Source organism: Convolutriloba macropyga, chromosome 4 (assembly GCF_964194025.1).
Source record: "Convolutriloba macropyga chromosome 4, txConMacr16.3, whole genome shotgun sequence".
NCBI lineage: Eukaryota > Metazoa > Xenacoelomorpha > Acoela > Convolutidae > Convolutriloba > Convolutriloba macropyga.
In genome coordinates, this window is record NC_134471.1 from 66,178,378 (window position 1) to 66,198,093 (window position 19,716).

Sequence of the window (19,716 nt, forward strand, 5' to 3'; positions counted from 1 at the left end):
AAGAAAGTGCCAAAATATGCCCAATTTTGCAAACGTGTCTTTGTGAAATCATTTTAGGCTAGGTTTTCATTATATATTTTCAGATCTTGTAAAGATCTTATAAGCTACTCTCTTTGTTCAACTAATTTTTAATGATGGAAATTTTAAGATCATGTTAAGTAAGATCTTGAGCAAGATCTTGTATGATAAGGCCTTAGTAAAATCTTGTTAAGCCAAATTTTTGTGATAAAAAACTTTAAGACCTCTTTTAGCTAAAACTTCAATATAAATCTTGACATGGTAGAATACATCATTTGTTAAATCAAATGGAAAAAAATCAAACGTTTTGCAAGTTTATCTTGATAATAACTAATTCTCCATGACATGACAAGAGTTATCATATAAACTGAGATTAATAAGATCTTACAAAGACGTTGTTTTATCAGATATGAATTTTTATCATAAAAGCTCAGCTTAACAAGACATTTAACAGAAAAATTTAGATAAACAGGATCCCATAATTACGAAGAGTTAAGTCATGACAAATTATGTCAGACTTTTTTTCACTTTGAGTACTCTGAATTTGAACATACAATAAGAAACTATTTGAAACATATTCAAAACAGTGTAACAACACCATACTGAATAAAACGGACCGTTTGGCCCACTTACCTCTTTAATTCCACAAAACGTATCTCAATAACTGTACGAAGGGACCTACACTGTGGTATATGGCAAGAAAAGAACGATTACATTTCATTACGCGGCAGTTGTCCAAATTTGTGTCTGAATAAACTTGGCATTTCACGACATTGAGCAACAATATCTCGTCACCATTTTTGATATTGCATAACTCTTGTATAAAAAGAAAATAAGTTACTAAAACCCTGGACATAAGTGATAAAAATGACATTAATTTCGTCACTTCTTTTCAAGGATGAAGGTAATCAATGTCCACAATTTTGAGTGTGCAATTAGCCATTAATTTTTTTTCCCGAATTATTTTAAATCTTTGAGACCCAACCCGGGTTACTCATCATATAAAATTCTTAGTAGCCATACTGGGTCATATATGATTCTTAGTAATCATACTAGGTCGTATATGATTTGTATGAACTCTTGGTAGTCATACAAGGATCATATATGATTTCCTAGAAATCATACAGGGACCATACAAAAAATACAAAGCCTAAAAACTGTTTAATTTTTATTTCATATCGAATCTGAGTAAACTTCATGGAAATCATACAAGGTCATATATGACACATATAACACTGACTGGTGCCACAAATTCCCGTATAATGTAGTCAGATGACATATTAAAAGATTATATCGCATTTGAAATCCACATTTGGTTCTTTGTACGCGCTATAAGAATAACTTTGCAATTTGAACATGTTCACAAAACCAATTTGAGGTTATATGCAAAACAATTTTCTATGTTTCCTATAAATGAGCATTTATAGGTATAAACTGGCTTCAGAGAGTAACAAATTTTTAGTTATCTATTTGGATTAACTCTTTTATGTAGTGCCCAACTTTGCAAATGATATTTGGGTCTTTTCGCGGATCACAAAATGATGCCGGGGAATCACTTAGGTGATGCCTTACCGAATAAAATTTAATACAAACATAAATGGAAAAAGATTTGCGAAAAATAGTTGTACGATTTTTGGCAATCATACTACGATCATATATGATTTCTCAGTTATCATACAAGGATCATATATGATTTGTACGACATCATATATGATCCTTGTATGACTACTAAGTAGTGGCGACCCGGGAATTCAATGAATTTGCTTTCTTTCGCAAACTTCCACACACGTTTATAGTTCGATTCTTACAGGGTCGTGAAAAATAGTGACTATTTAGAGTACAGTGTTGTGAAGGAAGCTAAAAATTGCGACGTAATGTATTTTGCCATTGCAATGCTTTGTCATTTATCTCCCAAAAATTATTGAAGTTTTATTTCAAGGATGACACTTTTGATCGTAAGGTTTTACTTTTCAGTCGAATCTGTGAAAACGTAAAATTTAGAAAATTTAAACCTGTAGGTTAACAGCTGTGACAGATTTTCGTAACATTTCAAAATTCGAAGACTGAAAGGCGATTAAAAGATGCCAGATGATTGTATCAAAAACATCCAGTTGAACATTAAGAAACGTCCCAAAAATAATAGATTTAATAATTTAATTACAACTTATGTTTTTTTATAAAACATAGCCGCCAAATTGCAGGAAAATAGCAGCCGTTGACGCGCTGGACGCACATCGGGATTGAAATCGAAAAAGGAAAAAGAAAGATTGAAATTGACAAAAGATTTTCCTTAGGGTCAAAAATTGTTCTAATTCAGTGTGCAGTTTGATTTAGATTCTAAACCTATACTTACCTCAGCTTCTAAACTGAAGGATATTAAGCTTAAAACTTAAATCAGCTAGCAGTCGCTCTAATGAACTTTGATAACCTAATGCACTATGACTTAATGACCGCGCTTTATTGAGTTTATCCCGTTTCTTTTGATTTTGCTCTTTTGACATTGACCGTATTCACTACATTGCGTATTTCAATGCGTGAAAGAATTTAAAATCCATTCAGTTGAATTTTGAGTGTGCTATTAGCCATTAATTTTTTTCCCGAATTATTTTAAATCTTTGAGACCCAACCCGGGAACTCATCATATAAAATTCTTAGTAGCCATACTGCGTCATATATATATATTTCTTAGTAATAATACTAGGTCGTATATGATTTGTATGAACTCTTGGTAGTCATACAAGGATCATATATGATTTCCTAGAAATCATACAGGGACCATACAAAAAATACAAAGCCTAAAAACTGTTTAATTTTCATTTCATATCGAATTTGAGTAAACTTCATGGAAATCATACAAGGTCATATATGACACATATAACACTGACTGGTGCCACAAATTCCCGTATAATGTAGTCAGAGGACATATTAAAAGATTATATCGCATTTGAAATCCACATTTGGTTCTTTAAACGCGCTATAAGAATCACTTTGCAATTTGAACATATTCACAAAACCAATTTGAGGTTATATGCAAAACATTTTTCTATGTTTCCTATAAATGAGAATTTATAGATATAAACTGGCTTCAGAGAGTATCAAATTTTTAGTTATCTATTTGGATTAACTCTTTTATGTAGTGCCCAACTTTGCAAATGATATTTGGGTCTTTTCGCGGATCACAAAATGATGCCGGAGAATCACTTAGGAGATGCCTTACCGCATAAAATTTAATACAAACATAAATGGAAAAAGATTTGCGAAAAATAGTTGTACGATTTTTGGCAATCATACTATGATCATATATGATTTCTCGGTTATCATACAAGGATCATATATGGTTTGTACGACATCATATATGATCCTTGTATGACTACTAAGTAGTGGCGACCCGGGAATTCAATGAATTTGCTTTCTTTCGCAAACTTCCACACACGTTTATAGTTCGATTCTTACAAGGTCGTGAAAAATAGTGACTATTTAGAGTACAGTGTTGTGAAGGAAGCTAAAAAATGCGACGTAATGTAATTTGCCAATGCAATGCTTTGTCATTTGTCTCCCAAAAATTATTGAAGTTTTGTTTCAAGGATGACACTTTTGATCGTAATGGTTTACTTTTCAGTCGAATCTGTGAAAACGTAAAATTTAGAAAATTTAAACCTGTAGGTTAACAGCTGTGACAGATTTTCGTCACATTTCAAAATTCGAAGACTGAAAGGCGATTAAAAGATGCCAGATGATTGTATCAAAAACATCCAGTTGAACATTAAGAAACGTCCCAAAAATAATAGATTTAATAATTTAATTACAACTTATGTTTTTTTTTATAAAATAAAGCCCGCAAATTGCAGGAAAATAGCAGCCGTTGACGCGCTGGACGCACATCGGGATTGAAATCGAAAAAGGAAAAAGAAAGATTGAAATGGACAAAAGTTTTTCCTTAGTGTCAAAAATTGTTCTAATTCAGTGTGCAGTTTGATTTAGATTTTAAACCTATACTTACCTCAGCTTCTATACTGAAGGATATTAAACTTAAAACTAAAATCAGCTAGCAATCGCTCTAATGAATTTTGATAACCTAATACACTATGACTTAATGACCGCGCTTTATCGAGTTTATCCCGTTTCTTTTGATTTTGCTCTTTTGACATTGACCGTATTCACTACATAGCGTATTTCAATTTGTGAAAGAATTTAAAATCCATTCACTTGAATTTTGAGTGTGCAATTAGCCACTAATTTTTTTCCCGAATTATTTTAAATCTTTGAGACCCAACCCGGGTTACTCATCATATAAAATTCTTAGTAGCCATACTGCGTCATATATGATTCTTAGTAATAATACTAGGTCGTATATGATTTGTATGAACTCTTGGTAGTCATACAAGGATCATATATGATTTCCTAGAAATCATACAGGGACCATACAAAAAATACAAAGCCTAAAAACTGTTTAATTTTCATTTCATATCGAATTTGAGTAAACTTCATGGAAATCATACAAGGTCATATATGACACATATAACACTGACTGGTGCCACAAATTCCCGTATAATGTAGTCAGAGGACATATTAAAAGATTATATTGCATTTGAAATCCACATTTGGTTCTTTAAACGCGCTATAAAAATCACTTTGCAATTTGAACATATTCACAAAACCAATATGAGGTTATACGCAAAACATTTTCTATGTTTCGTATAAATGAGCATTTATAGGTATAAACTGGCTTCAGAGAGTATCAAATTTTTAGTTATCTATTTGGATTAACTCTTTTATGTAGTGCCCAACTTTGCAAACGATATTTGGGTCTTTTTGCGGATCACAAAATGATGCCGGGGAATCACTTAGGTGATGCCTTACCGAATAAAATTTAATACAAACATAAATGGAAAAAGATTTGCGAAAAATAGTTGTACGATTCTTGGCAATCATACTATGATCATATATGATTTCTCGGTTATCATACAAGGATCATATATGATTTGTACGACATCATATATGATCCTTGTATGACTACTAAGTAGTGGCGACCCGGGAATTCAATGAATTTGCTTTCTTTCGCAAACTTCCACATTCCACACACGTTTAAAGTTCGATTCTTACAGGGTCGTGAAAAATAGTGACTATTTAGAGTACAGTGTTGTGAAGGAAGCTAAAAATTGCGACGTAATGTAATTTGCCAATGCAATGCTTTGTCATTTGTCTCCAAAAAATTATTGAAGTTTTATTTCAAGGATGACACTTTTGATCGTAATGGTTTACTTTTCAGTCGAATCTCTGAAAACGTAAAATTTAGAAAATTTAAACCTGTAGGTTAACAGCTGTGACAGATTTTCGTAACATTTCAAAATTCGAAGACTGAAAGGCGATTAAAAGATGCCAGATGATTGTATCAAAAACATCCAGTTGAACATTAAGAAACGTCCCAAAAATAATAGATTTAATAATTTAATTACATCTTATGTTCTTTTCTAAAACATAGCCGGCAAATTGCAGGAAAATAGCAGCCGTTGACGCGCTGGACGCACATCGGGATTGAAATCGAAAAAGGAAAAAGAAAGATGGAAATTGACAAAAGTTTTTCCTTAGTGCCAAAAATTGTTCTAATTCAGTGTGCAGTTTGATTTAGATTCTAAACCTATACTTACCTCAGCTTCTAAACTGAAGGATATTAAGCTTAAAACTAAAATCAGCTAGTAATCGCTCTAATGAACTTTGATAACCTAATGCACTATGACTTAATGACCGGGCTTTATCGAGTTTATCCCGTTTCTTTTGATTTTGCTCTTTTGACATTGACCGTTTTCACTACATTGCGTATTTCAATGCGTGAAAGAATTTAAAATCCATTCAATTGAAACAGTGAGTGAAGTAAGTCAGAAGTTAAACTTGAAAATCGTGACTGATATAAAACGAAAAACGTGATTAAGAGGTAAAGCGAATTTAAAACATAGCAGGACAAGTCTTGACATACAATTCAAAAAATTTCCATTGACTAAACAAAAACTAGACCTAGAAAGGACTATGAGTTGGGAAAACCATTTCTAAAACAAATCAGATAAAAAAAACAGAAAATCAATGTCAAAATGCCGCATGTGAACAAAAAAAACCACTAGTGAGAAAACGATTTTCTGTTCAAACGCCGTTTTCTCACTCTACTTTAAAATTAGAGCAAAAACATCTCACGCCAAAAAAACCCTCGCTTTTTTGCTCCACTTCCTGTTTCGGACCAAAATTAGTACTCCAATTTGACTTCAAAAAACAAAAAATATGTGAACAGATCTTTAAAACAAGACAGCACTCCAATACAATTCAAATTCTTTGAAATGTAAAAAAGGAGAGCGCCTAAATAATAACCATTTGAGAGTCTGACGGCGGCTAATTAAAAAACATGAGAGCCAATTGATTTAATTTCAAAATTCAAGAGCAAAATAAAAGAAAGAATATTGCTTAAAATTTGCATATTAGTACATAAAAACGTTCCCAAAATAGGGTTACATGAACTTAACAATGTTAAGGTATTTTTTTAGCTTAGCTCATTCTAAGTTAAAATCAAGGTAACGCTTGGAACATCAGTCTACCTTAGCCTAGTTAAGATAATTGTTACCTGGACTTTACATATTTTACTTAAAGTCATTTAAATTTCGACAAGGTGTTAATATATTTGCAGATCTATTTAAATTAAGTACAATCAGTTTATTGGAGAATATGTAATAATTTACCCATCTGGTTATCTTTTCTAAATTTTCATGATCGCAGTCAAAAAATGATAAGTGGAGTTTTACTTTTTGAGTGGAGTGCCCATCTTCCACCCATCCACCGTGTCCTTGCACTCTTTAAGCGGCTCAGTCCACCTCTGTCCATTGTTTTTGATAGCCCTGGGCACAGCATTAGTCACCACTCTGATTGCATCGTGTAATAACAATCTGTAGTCGTCACCCTGTGCCTGTCTCGCCACAAGAGAACCTGCAAAAAGTTAAAACAATGAATTTATTATGGTTCCCCCATCATTGTTTTTTATGACTCCCATACATACAAATTATGTTGTAAATCAATCGTAAAAAAAATCTATTATGCTTTTTGGGTGGGATCTTTTTGCTTTGAGTCCCCTTCCTGCCAGCTTAAAGGGTGCATATTATTTGCAACACTATACGCATATTTTTACATTATGATTTTCTGTGTAATGACACGTGCTCTGTAACTGGGGCAAGGGGGGGGGGGGGGTACAAACAGAAAAAATCCTTCAATTGAATATATACCTCCAAAAGCTGAGGAAAATTCTATATACGTCATGAAATAAAACTAATGGGATAATTTATTCAATTAAAAGCTCGAACTGGGCGGGGTGCATAACGTAGTGGCTCGAGGGGAAGGGGGGCAAACAGAAAAGATGTTTAAATTGAATATAAATTGATCAGAATTAGTTTTCAGTCTTTTTTATTACTGATCAGCATCCATATCATATTACTATAAATCGTTACAAAGAACCTCGACTACACTACACTTAGAGAAAGAAAAAACGTTGTTTCTTTCACTAAAGGTAGCATAATAGACGTTTTTTGTAACGTTTATTCTAAACCGGAGTATACTATATCTCCTGAAAGTTGATCAATGATAAAAACTAATTAGACTGAAAACTAATTTTCAACAGTTTAAGCTAAGTTTTAAAATCCTATAGTGATTTACTCTACACAGATAATTGTTGTTTTTCTTGTCTGAAAAGCACTTTTCATGGTAACAAACGGCATGATCATAATATGTTCATAATAAAAACACAGACTTGTAGGTACTATGATTTAGATTTGACTTACAATGTTGCTGTTATCCGGATATTGTTGTATAGTTAAATATTGTTACATATCATGTTACTGTTTAAAAAATAGCACGTGCGCCTTCGCCTGTGGGGCGTAAAATTTGTACACCAAATAAACTTGACAGAACAGATTCTAAGCTCAAAAAACTGTTGAAAGACGCCCAAATACTTTTGAGACAAAAAATAGAGTTTCTTAGGCTTGCCCATTGTTACTAAGAGAACCATGTTTTGCTGTCGAATTCAAAGTATTACTTAAATGACTTTTTTTTAATTTTCATAAAAATTGTTAAAATGAACATCCAAGGGTTTTCGATAACCTATGAGTTCATAGACAACTATTGGCTCTATGAGACACCAGCTTTTGGTGTATAAAAACGTCAAAAATTGTAGACAACACTGCTAAATATTTCTCTTTTTCGGTGAGTTACGTTGCCCAAATATCTTTTTGGTAAAATTTATTCAATTTTCTACATTTTGTGCCAATGCAACACTAAAAAACTGATCAAAATTAGTAATGAGAAACTTTTAATCATTCTCTAGTTATTTTTCTGAAATCTTTATCTCTTTTCCAGCTTTTTTTAAATTTTCTGTGGTAATTTTAGTTCTAACATCGAAAAAGTTTTTTTTTCACTGTTTTCATGAACTCTGAGAACCCAATGGATGTGAAAGTGTTACTGCGTAAGGCCTGGTTCTAACTACAAAAAAATTGCTAGAAAAAACTATCTGATAAAAATTTTACACGAAGCTTTTTTCGCTTTTTAACAGGAAAAAAACTCCACGTTGCAATTTTATTGTCCACGATCTGAAAAAAAGCCTCTCACAAAGAAAGATTCCCCGTAGTAAATACTGTACTATATGAGATCTGAAAACATAACTTAAAAGGTAAATTAAAGGACAAAAAATAGTAGTAGTTGGTGGCGGTCAAGCAAGTCGATAGACAAGCAAGCCGTATTTTGAAAATGAGGTCACGCAAGCCGAAGAATTTTGGGATACCCGTATTTTAAGTTGCCCATGGTGGACCGATGGGCGCGCTTAGCGCGCGTCGCGTCTTCGCCGCGATAACCGGCCCGCTTTGTCCTGATTACATGCTACAGCGGCCTAAAGATATTTTTAAAAGTTCAAGTGCTTTATGCGCATTTGAACCCAATTTCAGCAATTTTCAGCTCTTGAGTTGAACTTTTAGCGAAATTTAACTCAATTTTACTTTTAAAAAAATTAAGCGAGTTGCAGCTATTTTTTCTCTAACTTTTGCGAACGAATATTTCTAACTTTTGCATATTTTTACCAAAGTTCTGAAATATTCTTGATGAAATTCCTGGTGAATCCGATTAGAGGTTTTCCTAGCTGGGAAAGCACTCACCTGTGATTCCATTTTCCTGCACTGCTTCCAGAGAACTACTGGACACTATCCAGACTAGTTCTTCAGCTGCGTATTTACTACCAGACACTTGACTGAAGAAGAGTGAGGAGGAACTAGCTCTGAAATTACACATAAATTTTTAATACTAATTTTTCCCAATTGGTTTTCCTTTTTTTAGACTTCCCTGACACGGAACTACAAAGTTTTCGAAGAATGATGATGACCGATCTTAAGATTTTCAAACGCCGTTGGTCGTATTCTAGATGGCACCAAACTATTCATTTCTTTATAAAATGATTCTTAAAAATTAAATGTTTAATCAAACTTTTTTTTGTTATAAATATAAAATTTGAATTAACATTTTATAGATTTTGAAAAAATTGATTTTTAAAAAAATTAAAAATTAACCATTTCAAAACTGCCCCCCCCCTGACCCTCTCCCACTCCCCCTACCCTGTAAAACCCAAACTTTTCCAAGAGGCAATTAATGTGTGTTTTAGCACTGACGGTGGTTCGAATAAGACAGTTTTGAACTTATAGACGCCGGGTCATCATAGAAATTACACCACAATGGGGGCTATGATTTAATGGGGGCCTGTAATGAGGAAAGACCCGAAAAATGCCTCATTGACTCGGCTTCTGCATCTGCTTTCTCATGCATCTGCTTTTGAAAGCAACTTTGAACGTAACTTACGATCCGTAGAACAAGACGATGTTGATCTTCTCATCCAGGATTCTCTTCAAAATCTCATCAGCATTTGGCTGGTTAGGGTCATAGAAGCCAAACTTATCCCCAATTAGCTGGAACAGAAAATGAATAAAACAAGACTAATGCATTACGAGAAGGCACCCTTACCATAAACTAACCACTTGGTTCATTTTACATCTTTAAATCCATAAAACGTATATTAGTACATGTAAAAAGGGCCTCAATGTGTGGGTTATGAGGACAAAGGAACAATCATACGAATTGGTAATTTTACAATGTTTTTGCCATTTGTCGTCAAGTCCACAAATTAGCAATATATTGCGACCAAGCATTTCAATTTGAAGTAAACATTTCCAGATAAATTTTATTTGTTCATGGAAATCCAGTGAGAGACAGATGAAAAAAATGGAAAAAAGTGGTTAAAATTGATAAAAGTAGCAAGAAATTTGAAAACTTGAGCCGATATTCCCTGAAAACAATAAGGATCCTCTCTTAATTAGCAGCACAGGGGTATTGGAAACTTAAAAAAAACATTTTGGGACTTTTTACCAGTTTAATGGACAAAAAAATTTTAGAATAATAACGGACAAAATTATTCATATTTCTACATGTTTTTGTTCACAGCGCACCGATTACCCAATAACAAACAACAACATCTCATCTTTCAAGTAGCGACTATATAACATGTTAAAAAATTAGCGCAATGAAGAAAACCAACTTCTCTACCTGACCAAGGTCACACATTGTTGAACTTTCAATATTCAAACTATGAGGTAGTTACTAATTTAAGAAATGCAAACAAAAAAACCAAAACTAATCCAATCATGAACAAATCAAAATTGTCACAAACCTTGGCAAAATAATTCTACAAATCGCTATTTTTTCAACGTCAAAAACATATGAACACTTATATCGAGATTTTCAATGATCTTACGAAAAATTTGAAAAAACGACCATGGCGAAATCATTGATTTTAACCATTGATTTTAACCCTAAAGATGAACAAATCTTTTTGAAAACTTTGTTTTTTTAAAAAAAAATTATCTGTCATTAGTTGGAGAACAAAAAAGGTAACCATTTTCAATGTCTGGGACATTTTACTCGATTATGTGATCAAAAATATCTCAAAAATTAATATACAGCAATCGATTTGAATTTCAACTGAGCAAATTTTAAAAAACTTTTGTTTCTAAATGCGACATTAAGAAAAAGGACCGACAAAAGTTTGCAAAAGACCAAAAATTTACGTTCAACGCCATAACTTTCCGGTAGGAGCTCCAATTTTCTACAACAAAAAAAACCTGTTTAGCTCTATGTAAAGATTCCCATACTTAGTATAAAAGGCAGAAACTCATTATACAGACAAGACAATTGAAGGAGATTATCAAAAAAATGTTAATAAACACAACGGAAAAAAACTGGTTGTCGGACGACATAATCATCATCCAAAAATGCAAATTGAAAGTGTTTATTCTTTCTAAATCTAAGAAACGTTACGCGTGAAACATTTGTTTATTTTTTCAGCGGCGATGAGATGATACCTCACTGATCATCAGCTAAAAGTTAGCTTTTGATCAGGGTGGTCATCGATAGTAACCCATCATACAGTCGATTCGCAGATAACCATCTGATAAGTATCGAGCCCGCATTTTTTTAAAGCTGAGATCAGTCCAAAAATAGCTAAATCTCGATTTTGTTTTTCTCATAAAAACGTGGGCAACCTATTATAATGGAGTTAAACGGATAACTTATAACTTATAATTGCATGCAGTACTCTTCAAACCTTGAGAAGCTTAGATAAAGTCTTGGTTGATAACTGATTTTCCAGAAAGACCAGTAAACTTTTCGCAATTTTACATGAATCTGGTTTTTCCCGAACAAAAATCTTACTCAGCGCTTATGGAGATTTATCAAGATGTGTTTATATCAAAACTATAATTTTTTAAGGAAAAACACAGTAAGAATTCATTTAAAAGGTATTTAGAAATCACTTTTCAAGTAACCCGTCCTTAGGTTTCTAAATTCTGTTGTGTAGTAAGAGATGTGTACATTTTTCACAGATTTTCGAAAAACTTTTGAGTACCTTTTGTTCCAGGTTTCTGGCACTTTTTGTTAAATTCTCTCAAAAAATGCTGCCGTTTTGTTACTTCTGTTTCAAAATAATTGCTCAAAAAACTCATAATTTCATTCTAACTCAGATCCAGATCATATGCGGGAGCTTTTAATACCTCCCACTTATATTATATTGTCCTAAAATAGAACATCAAAAAGTCTTTTTTTTCACAAAAAAACTTCAAAATACTTTAGCGTTTAGCTTTCGTGGACATCCAACGAACAATAAATTCCGTCCCCCTGACTGTGTTACACTCAAAAACAAAAATGGACGCAAGGTTTTTGTTTCAAATCTCGCGCTAGTCATTTGAAAAATTGAACAGTTTAATCACTGAAAGCGCGCGATCTGTTTTGTCATCAGTAAAATCAAAGGGCAAGGATGGCTTCTCGAAGAAACAATTAATTTAATCGGAAAAACGAAAAAAAGAACTCTTGCCAAAACGTCGTTTACAGAATTTTTTCAAATAAACACAGTATCTATAGGACAAATGGTCTTCCAGATACTTTGTTTTTTGAAAAAATTCTGTAAACGGCGTTTTGACAATAGTTTTTTTTTGCGTTTTTCTGATTAAATTGGTTGTTTCTTCGAGAAGCTTTCCTTATTTTGATTGCCCTTTGATTTTACTGATGACAAAACAGATCGCACGCTTTCAGTGATTGAACTCTTCAATTTTTCAGATGGCCGGAGCGAGGTTTGAAACAAAAAAATTTTTGTTGAGTGTTACACAGTCAAGGGGACGGATTTTATTGTTTGTTGGATGTCCACGAAAACTAAACGCTAAAGTATTTTGAAGTTATTTTGTGAAATAAAAAGACTTTTTGATGTTATATTTTAGGACAATACAATATAAGGGGGAGGTATTAAAAACTCCCGGATACGATCTGGATCTAAATTAGAAAGAAATTTATGAGATTTTTTTGAGCAAGTATTTTAAAACAGAACAATTAAAGCGACAGCATTTTTGAGAGAATTTAACAGAGAGTGCCAGAAAGCTGGAACAAAAAGGACTCCAAAATTCTTCGAAATGTCTGTGAAAAATGTACACATCGCTTACTACACATCAGAATTAAGAAACTTAATGACGGGTTACTTGAAGTGATTTGAAATCCCTTTTAAATGAATTCTTGCTGTGTTTTTTCTTTAAAAAATATAGTTTTTATATAAACACAATTTGATAAATCTTGATAAGCGCTGAATAGGATTTTAGTTCAGGAAAAACCAGATTTATGGAAAATTGCAAAACGTTTGCAGGTTTTTATGGAAATGCAGTTATCAACCAAGATTTTATCTAAGCTTCTCAAGATTCCAAGAGTTCCGCATGCAATTATAAAATATAAGTTATCCGTTTAACTCCATTATAATAGGTTGCCCACATTTTTATGGGAAAAACAAAATCGAGATTTAGCTAGTTTTGGACTGTGCTCTCAGCATTAAAAAATAATCGGGCTCAATAATTATCAGCTGGTTATCTGCGGATCGACTGTATCATGGGTTACTTTCGATGACCACCCTGATCAAAAGCTAACTGCACTCTGCACCACTTAAGCTATATGTTGCTTTTTGGTACCACAATCTATATCATGTTTAGTATTGCAAAGTTTCAAAAAGTCTTTGTGCTCATTTTCTCCGATTGATCAGAAAATTTGTTCAACTCGCTTTGCTCTTTTATTGCTTGCCAAAAAAGTTAAGCTGCGAAATGTCAAATTTCCTTGGGTAGAAATGCAAAAAAAAGATCTGGAGAGTACCTGTACGTTTTTCTGTGTAGCTTGATTGACGGCAGCCTCGTATACACTGTTTCCATTGTGGTCATCTGCCACTAGAATGATGGCCTTCCTCCATCCGTGTTTGATCATGAGATCCACCCACACTGCTGGCTCTGCGTCCACTGGAGTCACCAGTCGCATGAACATCGGGTGGATATTCTACAAACAGAAACATCGAATAGGGATAACTTAGCCGATAAAACGGACAATAATCAGGAATTCGCATAAAAAACTTTATCAAAGGGCAAAAGTTTTAGGAACAGGAGCTCAAAAATGCTGTCATACATAAAAAATGACCCACACTCTTAAAATTTAATATCTCAATTAGTTCAAATTCTGTCCCAAGTATTAAGCTTACATTCATCCCAGGCAATTAGGGGTGGACTTAAGGATAAAATCTTGGGACAACTATCAGTTTGTCCAATTTTGTTTTTTCATGCAGTTTGTTGTTTGTTTTTCATACTGTTGTAGTTAATATCTGTGGTTTCTCCGTCATCGCATCGGAACAGCATTAGTCAACAGCGGCCTGTTCCCGGCTGCAATTTTTTTTATTAACCATCACAATTCAGACTGTTCTTTCCTCGGCTTAATTGCTCTTTTTTGTTCCGACCCCTCTTGAAGGGGGACTATAAACTCAAATGGGTTTTTTTGTTCAGACAATTTTGGCCGATCGTTATATTCATCGTAGACAGTTGAGACTGGTATTATTAGAAAGCTTGTCCAGCGTAGAATATGGAATTAAAAAGTTTTTTTTTCATTTTCCTTTTTTAAAGGGAGTTATCGAGGTTTAAACTTTTGAGATAATAGAGTGAATTCAGTTGATTTCATTCACATTTTCCTGAGTTTTCGACTAAATTTTTGCTAATTTTGCTAAAACTTGTTAAATTTCTTTAAGAAAGTGTTGTTGATTTCATTTCTTAAGACAAAGAAATATTGTCGGCTATTTTTACTTAATTTCATGGCTAATTCTATCTGGCTAAATATTTCAAAATTTAGACTTTCTCATCAAAAACGGCACGCACGAATTAAGTTTCTTTAGTCCACTCTGATTAAATTTGCAGGAAGTACACACCCAAACACCACTAACGTAATCTTTGTAGACTCAAAAAGGGACTATTTCTCCCTCAACTTCCGTTGAGAGTGCTCTGTAATTGAAACTTTGTCGTTTTTTGCTAACTTTTCTCGTTGATTATCAAAAACGCAGCATGAACCTTTGAGTTTTTAACTAATAAGTTGTCTATATCTATAACATTTGAAAAACTGAGTGCTCCTAACGGACGAGCAGCATTAGCAAGGCTAGGTTTGGACCAATCTTGGATTGTTACAATCCGAAAAGAATTCGGATTCTAATCAGTCGGCCTCTTCTTAAAATAAATTTGATTTTATTCATATTAATTAAAAGACAAAAGATTTCAAATCAAAACCCACTGATGATAGGTCCAAATGCTTCCTAAGCAGCTCCAAATTACTGTATCACTGTACTTTTTGTTTTACAGCTCGTAGTCGTGTTGACTTTTGAAGACATTTGGTTTTTAAGTTAAAAAAGGCTTATTGAACTTTGCCTCTATTTTTCTTAATTTGGTCTATATGTAGCTTAGTGTCACCAACGAAAGAATACTGCTTCTTTTTACCGAATAAAAATTTAAAATTTATTGCGGTTTTAAGCCTTAAGTAATGGTTTTCTGGCTTTGCTACTACTAGATTTCGCAATTTTATTTTGATTTTTAGGCCTTTGCCCATTTTTCACGTTTTCTCGTTTTGTGAAACAATATTGACAGACCACATATCACATTACTGATTTTGAAAAAAAACACAATTGAACATATCAAAATCTTTTAAGATGTGGATTATGATTATGTGGATTTCTTTAAGAATTTAATTGTATTTTTTAATTGTGTTTTTAACTGCCATTCTTGCTGTCGTTTTGGTCGTCTCAAATTTCCTGTAAAATGACAGGTTTCATCGGTTTTTAATGTACAAATAGATTAGCCGATATACTGATATTAGAAGATAGCCGATGGCTTTCATGACTGTGAAAACAATGGTTTCCGAAAATAAAAAAACTCTTTTAAACTTCGCAGTTTTGTTCTTTTTATTGCTAATATTTATATTATTGCTCTATTTGTTACATAGTCTCGAAAATGACAGGTCAAATATGACCAAATTGATGTCAAGGGAACGTGTCAAAAGGGATTGTAAAAACAAAATCAAATGATTTCAAAGAATTGGTTATGACGTTACTGGCTTCGACACGGATTCTTCACAAAAAAGTAAATTACTTTTTGTAATTTTGTCATATTTGACATTCTTTTTGCAGACGTTCTACTTGTCACCTAGTTTCATTAAAGAGAGGTCACATTGTATTATCTGTCTTTGAAAAAGGCGCAATTGAACCAATTTTGACTGCTAAAATAATGCTTTACGGCTTCGACAAGGTTTTCTGCCATGTTTTATTGAATTTTTGCTTGTTGTCTATTTGTTGTTCTTTTTTAACCTCATAAAAAATTAAATAAGGACATAATGTAATGCTTTTTTATAGAATCATTGGTAATTGTAACCCTATGGGATATTTTAGTTGATGTCTAATGGTTTTCATTACTTTGAAAGAAATGTTTTATTTTAAAAATAAGCGTAAAAACAGCAAAGTTAAATTTCTCAATTTTACTGTTTTTGCTCTTTCTTGTCTTTTTATTACAAAGCCCTATTAGGTGCTGGTCCCATATCTTTTCTGGTGAAGTAAAAGTTATTTTGTTTAGTTTCACTTTTATCTGACGCTATGTTGACTTTGTTAGTAAGTTTTGTTTTTGAACTCGGACGTAAAGTCTTTGATGTAATTAGTGTTTGTTATTGTTGTTTGATTTTGCTGTTTGTCTTAACTCACTGTCCTAATATCAATCACATTAATCTAGTGCATCATTTTTTTACTCCACTGAGTTATTTGCTTTGGAGGCTATCTTTTCGTTCATACACTATTTTAAAATACTTGAACTTTTGGGTTTTTCTATGTGTTCCTCATTTGGTAGATTATTATGCCGAAATTGCGGATGAGCGGGGTCGGAACCTTATATGCAATCGGACATTACCGAGCCTCCTTGTTGGTGACTATGACCAATTTTTCATTTTAGCGGCCAAGATTTTTCAGTGGTTTCATTTTAGCGGCCAAGATTGGTCAGGCTATGGTCAACCTGAAGCTCTGGTGAAGTGAGAGCTCAAAGTCACACAAAAACACGAACCATTAATTACTGGCGTGTGATACACACGCCTTAACCCTCGACTATGACGCCCTCGACTAGATCTCTCATTTAACAATTAGAGTTTTGTAATATGCTGCATTTTGTTTGATGTATAGTTATTGAATTCTTTCTATTGTTGTTTTTTATCTTTTTTATTTGTGATTTTTACCTTTTCTGAGAATATAGTGTCCCTGGTGTGTATGGATATGATGGGTAGTTTGTAGAAGCTGCAGGTGTAAGCAATCGACACAGGCAGCACTTCGGGTGACCCGGGAGGGTGTGTGATGATAAGAACAGCCACCTGTAAACAACAACAAACAAACAAATTACAACGAAATTGGAGCTCATCGTCTAAGATACCGCAGCCCAGTTTTAAACCCCAGCTCACTAAGAGACAATGATCGACACAAAATGGTGTGAAAAGACCATGCTCGACGCATGAAAACTTCTAAGCTCGACTTAACATGAGCCTGGACTGTGCATTTAAAGTCCAGGTTGACCTCCCGCCCTAAGTATACTTTTGGTTCACAGACATACAAATTCGGGAAACATAACCACATATTTAAATCATTGTGGTTGTTCGCATTACAGATAAAAGCAGGACGTGAAAGATCCTACCTGTTGATTAGAAATTTTAAATTTGCGCAAGCTGATCTAACAAAAAATCGGTCAACGTGTGTTTAAATGCTAAAACGTTTCTCGCTACCCCGAGATTGCATAGTGGTTTGCTCCATTTTCGAAACCTGTTTGCTATCAACCATTTATTACCAATTAACTTATCGTCTGTTTTTGTAGTAATGTTTGTTTGTTCTTTCTGTTTTGCTGAATTTGAAAGCGTTTTGCTGATTTCATTAAAGACTCTGATGTTTCCCATACCCGGACCCTAGTCCGAGGACAATTCTTTTTTAATCATGATATTGTACTTGACAGATAAAAACTTGATTTTTATCATGATCAGACAAAATTCATGTCAAACGGTGTTTTTGGATCGCAGCAAAGTAATTCCAGCAAGATGAAACTGCATGAAAACTGAGTCACAAGATGTAAAGACACATATGCTGCTGTGTCCAGAGTTGCATCTAAAGACGCGGACGTCTGGAATCAAAGCGCCATTTACAAAGAAGGGGAGTGGACGGGGGTGTGGATGTGGACGTGGGGGCTGTTCCGAGGAATGTTACTGTACAACTGAGCTTGAGGAAAAGGCAGTTCGCAAATTGTGAGCAACTTCTCTGTTTGGTCATTGTTATGCATCAGATGACTCACGGCGTAAAGTTGAAATGATTAAGTACTAATTCGAAACTAGATCTATTCTGTTTTGCCCCCCCCCCCCCAGCTTAGTGGGCTCATATCTTTTACACCCCAGGCGCACGTGCTAGTTTCTTACATTGTAAACTGCTATATAACGTATAATTTGTAACTGGGGGAGAGAGAACAGAATAGATCCCTGAAACGAAGTTTTTAATTTGGCCACATTTCAGACCGTTGTGATCTCAATTCGGTGGCCTAAATTAAATCACACAAGACAAATCGGATCTGTTCTGTTTCGACTCCCCCAACTCAGGGGGGGGGCATTTATCTTTCATAGCCTCCTGAGTACGTGCTGATTTTTAAATAAAAGTTATTAAAACTCCAGTTTTGGCTCCGGTTTGCATTGTTTCAGGTCAATTTATTGAATCCTTCTTCACAGAAGTGGAGCGGGTGCGCCACATCGTCAGTTCACAAACGCGCCGGAAAAGGCAGCAGAAAGAAGATCATGTATGAGGGTCTGCCCCCCCCCCCCCCCCAAAAAAAAGTATTGGGGGGGGGGGGGTGACGAACGTATTCACTATATTTCAGCAGCTCACAATTCAACAACAACTCTGGGGCAGACCCCAATTCCTTTCCCAATTCCTTCCCCAACTGGACTAAATATGGACTGAACATTTTTTATTAATTATAGTAGATTCAAAGTATTCACATGCTGAGCTTTTTTCTTAGAACTTTGATTTCAGGCTGATATTTTTTAGCAATCATGGCACAGTATGTTTACGGCATGCATTCCAGAACAAATTCAGAATAATTAAGTTAATCAAGATACTTGTCAGACTAAATAGTCTATTTAAAATTTTTAAAATTTATTATTTCAAAATTTACTTTGATTCAGCGCTGGAAAATAAACGGGACCTCAGTTCAGGTAGAATCTTTATGAAGTTTCAATAAACAATCTCTTGAAATTATTTCTCTAACCGGCGAAATTTTTGAGTTGATGAATAGATATCTAAAATGGTATCATTTCTGCCGCATATAAAAAGGCTTCGATACCATCGTTAATCTAACGATTTTCGGGCTGTTTTTTTGCGAAAAGATTCTTAAAAAATTGCTTGATGGAGAGATATGACAATACAACTAACTTAAAAACTTTTAATCGCACATTTTAAAAGGTAGTTGATTCCAACTAGATATCTCGCGCGAATAGCCGTTGCCATTTGGCAGTTTCCAAACAAAACCCAATTGAGCTTCGAATATCAAGCTTTGTGAAAGTTGTATAAAGGCTTCCTCTAAATTTAATGTCTTATTTGTTTTACCCAGAACATAATACAACTGTATGTTGGTTTGTTCATAAAATCTGTTCTTAAAATCTGTTCAAAAATAGAGCTATATTCTCGAGGTGGACGAAAGAACTGAGCCTTCAGATGAAATTTGCCATTGATCATACCACTCCCGACAT

The 19,716-nt window shown here is 33.9% G+C and overlaps 1 protein-coding gene across 9 annotated transcripts in view; it reads right to left on the reverse strand.

Moving 5' to 3' along the window:
- The window catches only part of LOC142337839 (glutamate receptor ionotropic, NMDA 1-like), a 112,960-nt gene that overhangs the window by 44,502 nt on the left and 48,742 nt on the right, over window positions 1-19,716 (reverse strand). For all 9 annotated transcript variants that reach the window (XM_075387390.1, XM_075387384.1, XM_075387383.1 and 6 more), the window contains 5 exons: window positions 17,179-17,310; window positions 13,759-13,935; window positions 9,886-9,992; window positions 9,192-9,310; window positions 6,804-6,984 (listed from right to left, as the gene is read on the reverse strand). In XM_075387390.1, the coding sequence (XP_075243505.1) occupies window positions 6,804-6,984; window positions 9,192-9,310; window positions 9,886-9,992; window positions 13,759-13,935; window positions 17,179-17,310 (716 nt within the window). The remainder of the gene's footprint in view (window positions 1-6,803; window positions 6,985-9,191; window positions 9,311-9,885; window positions 9,993-13,758; window positions 13,936-17,178; window positions 17,311-19,716) is intronic.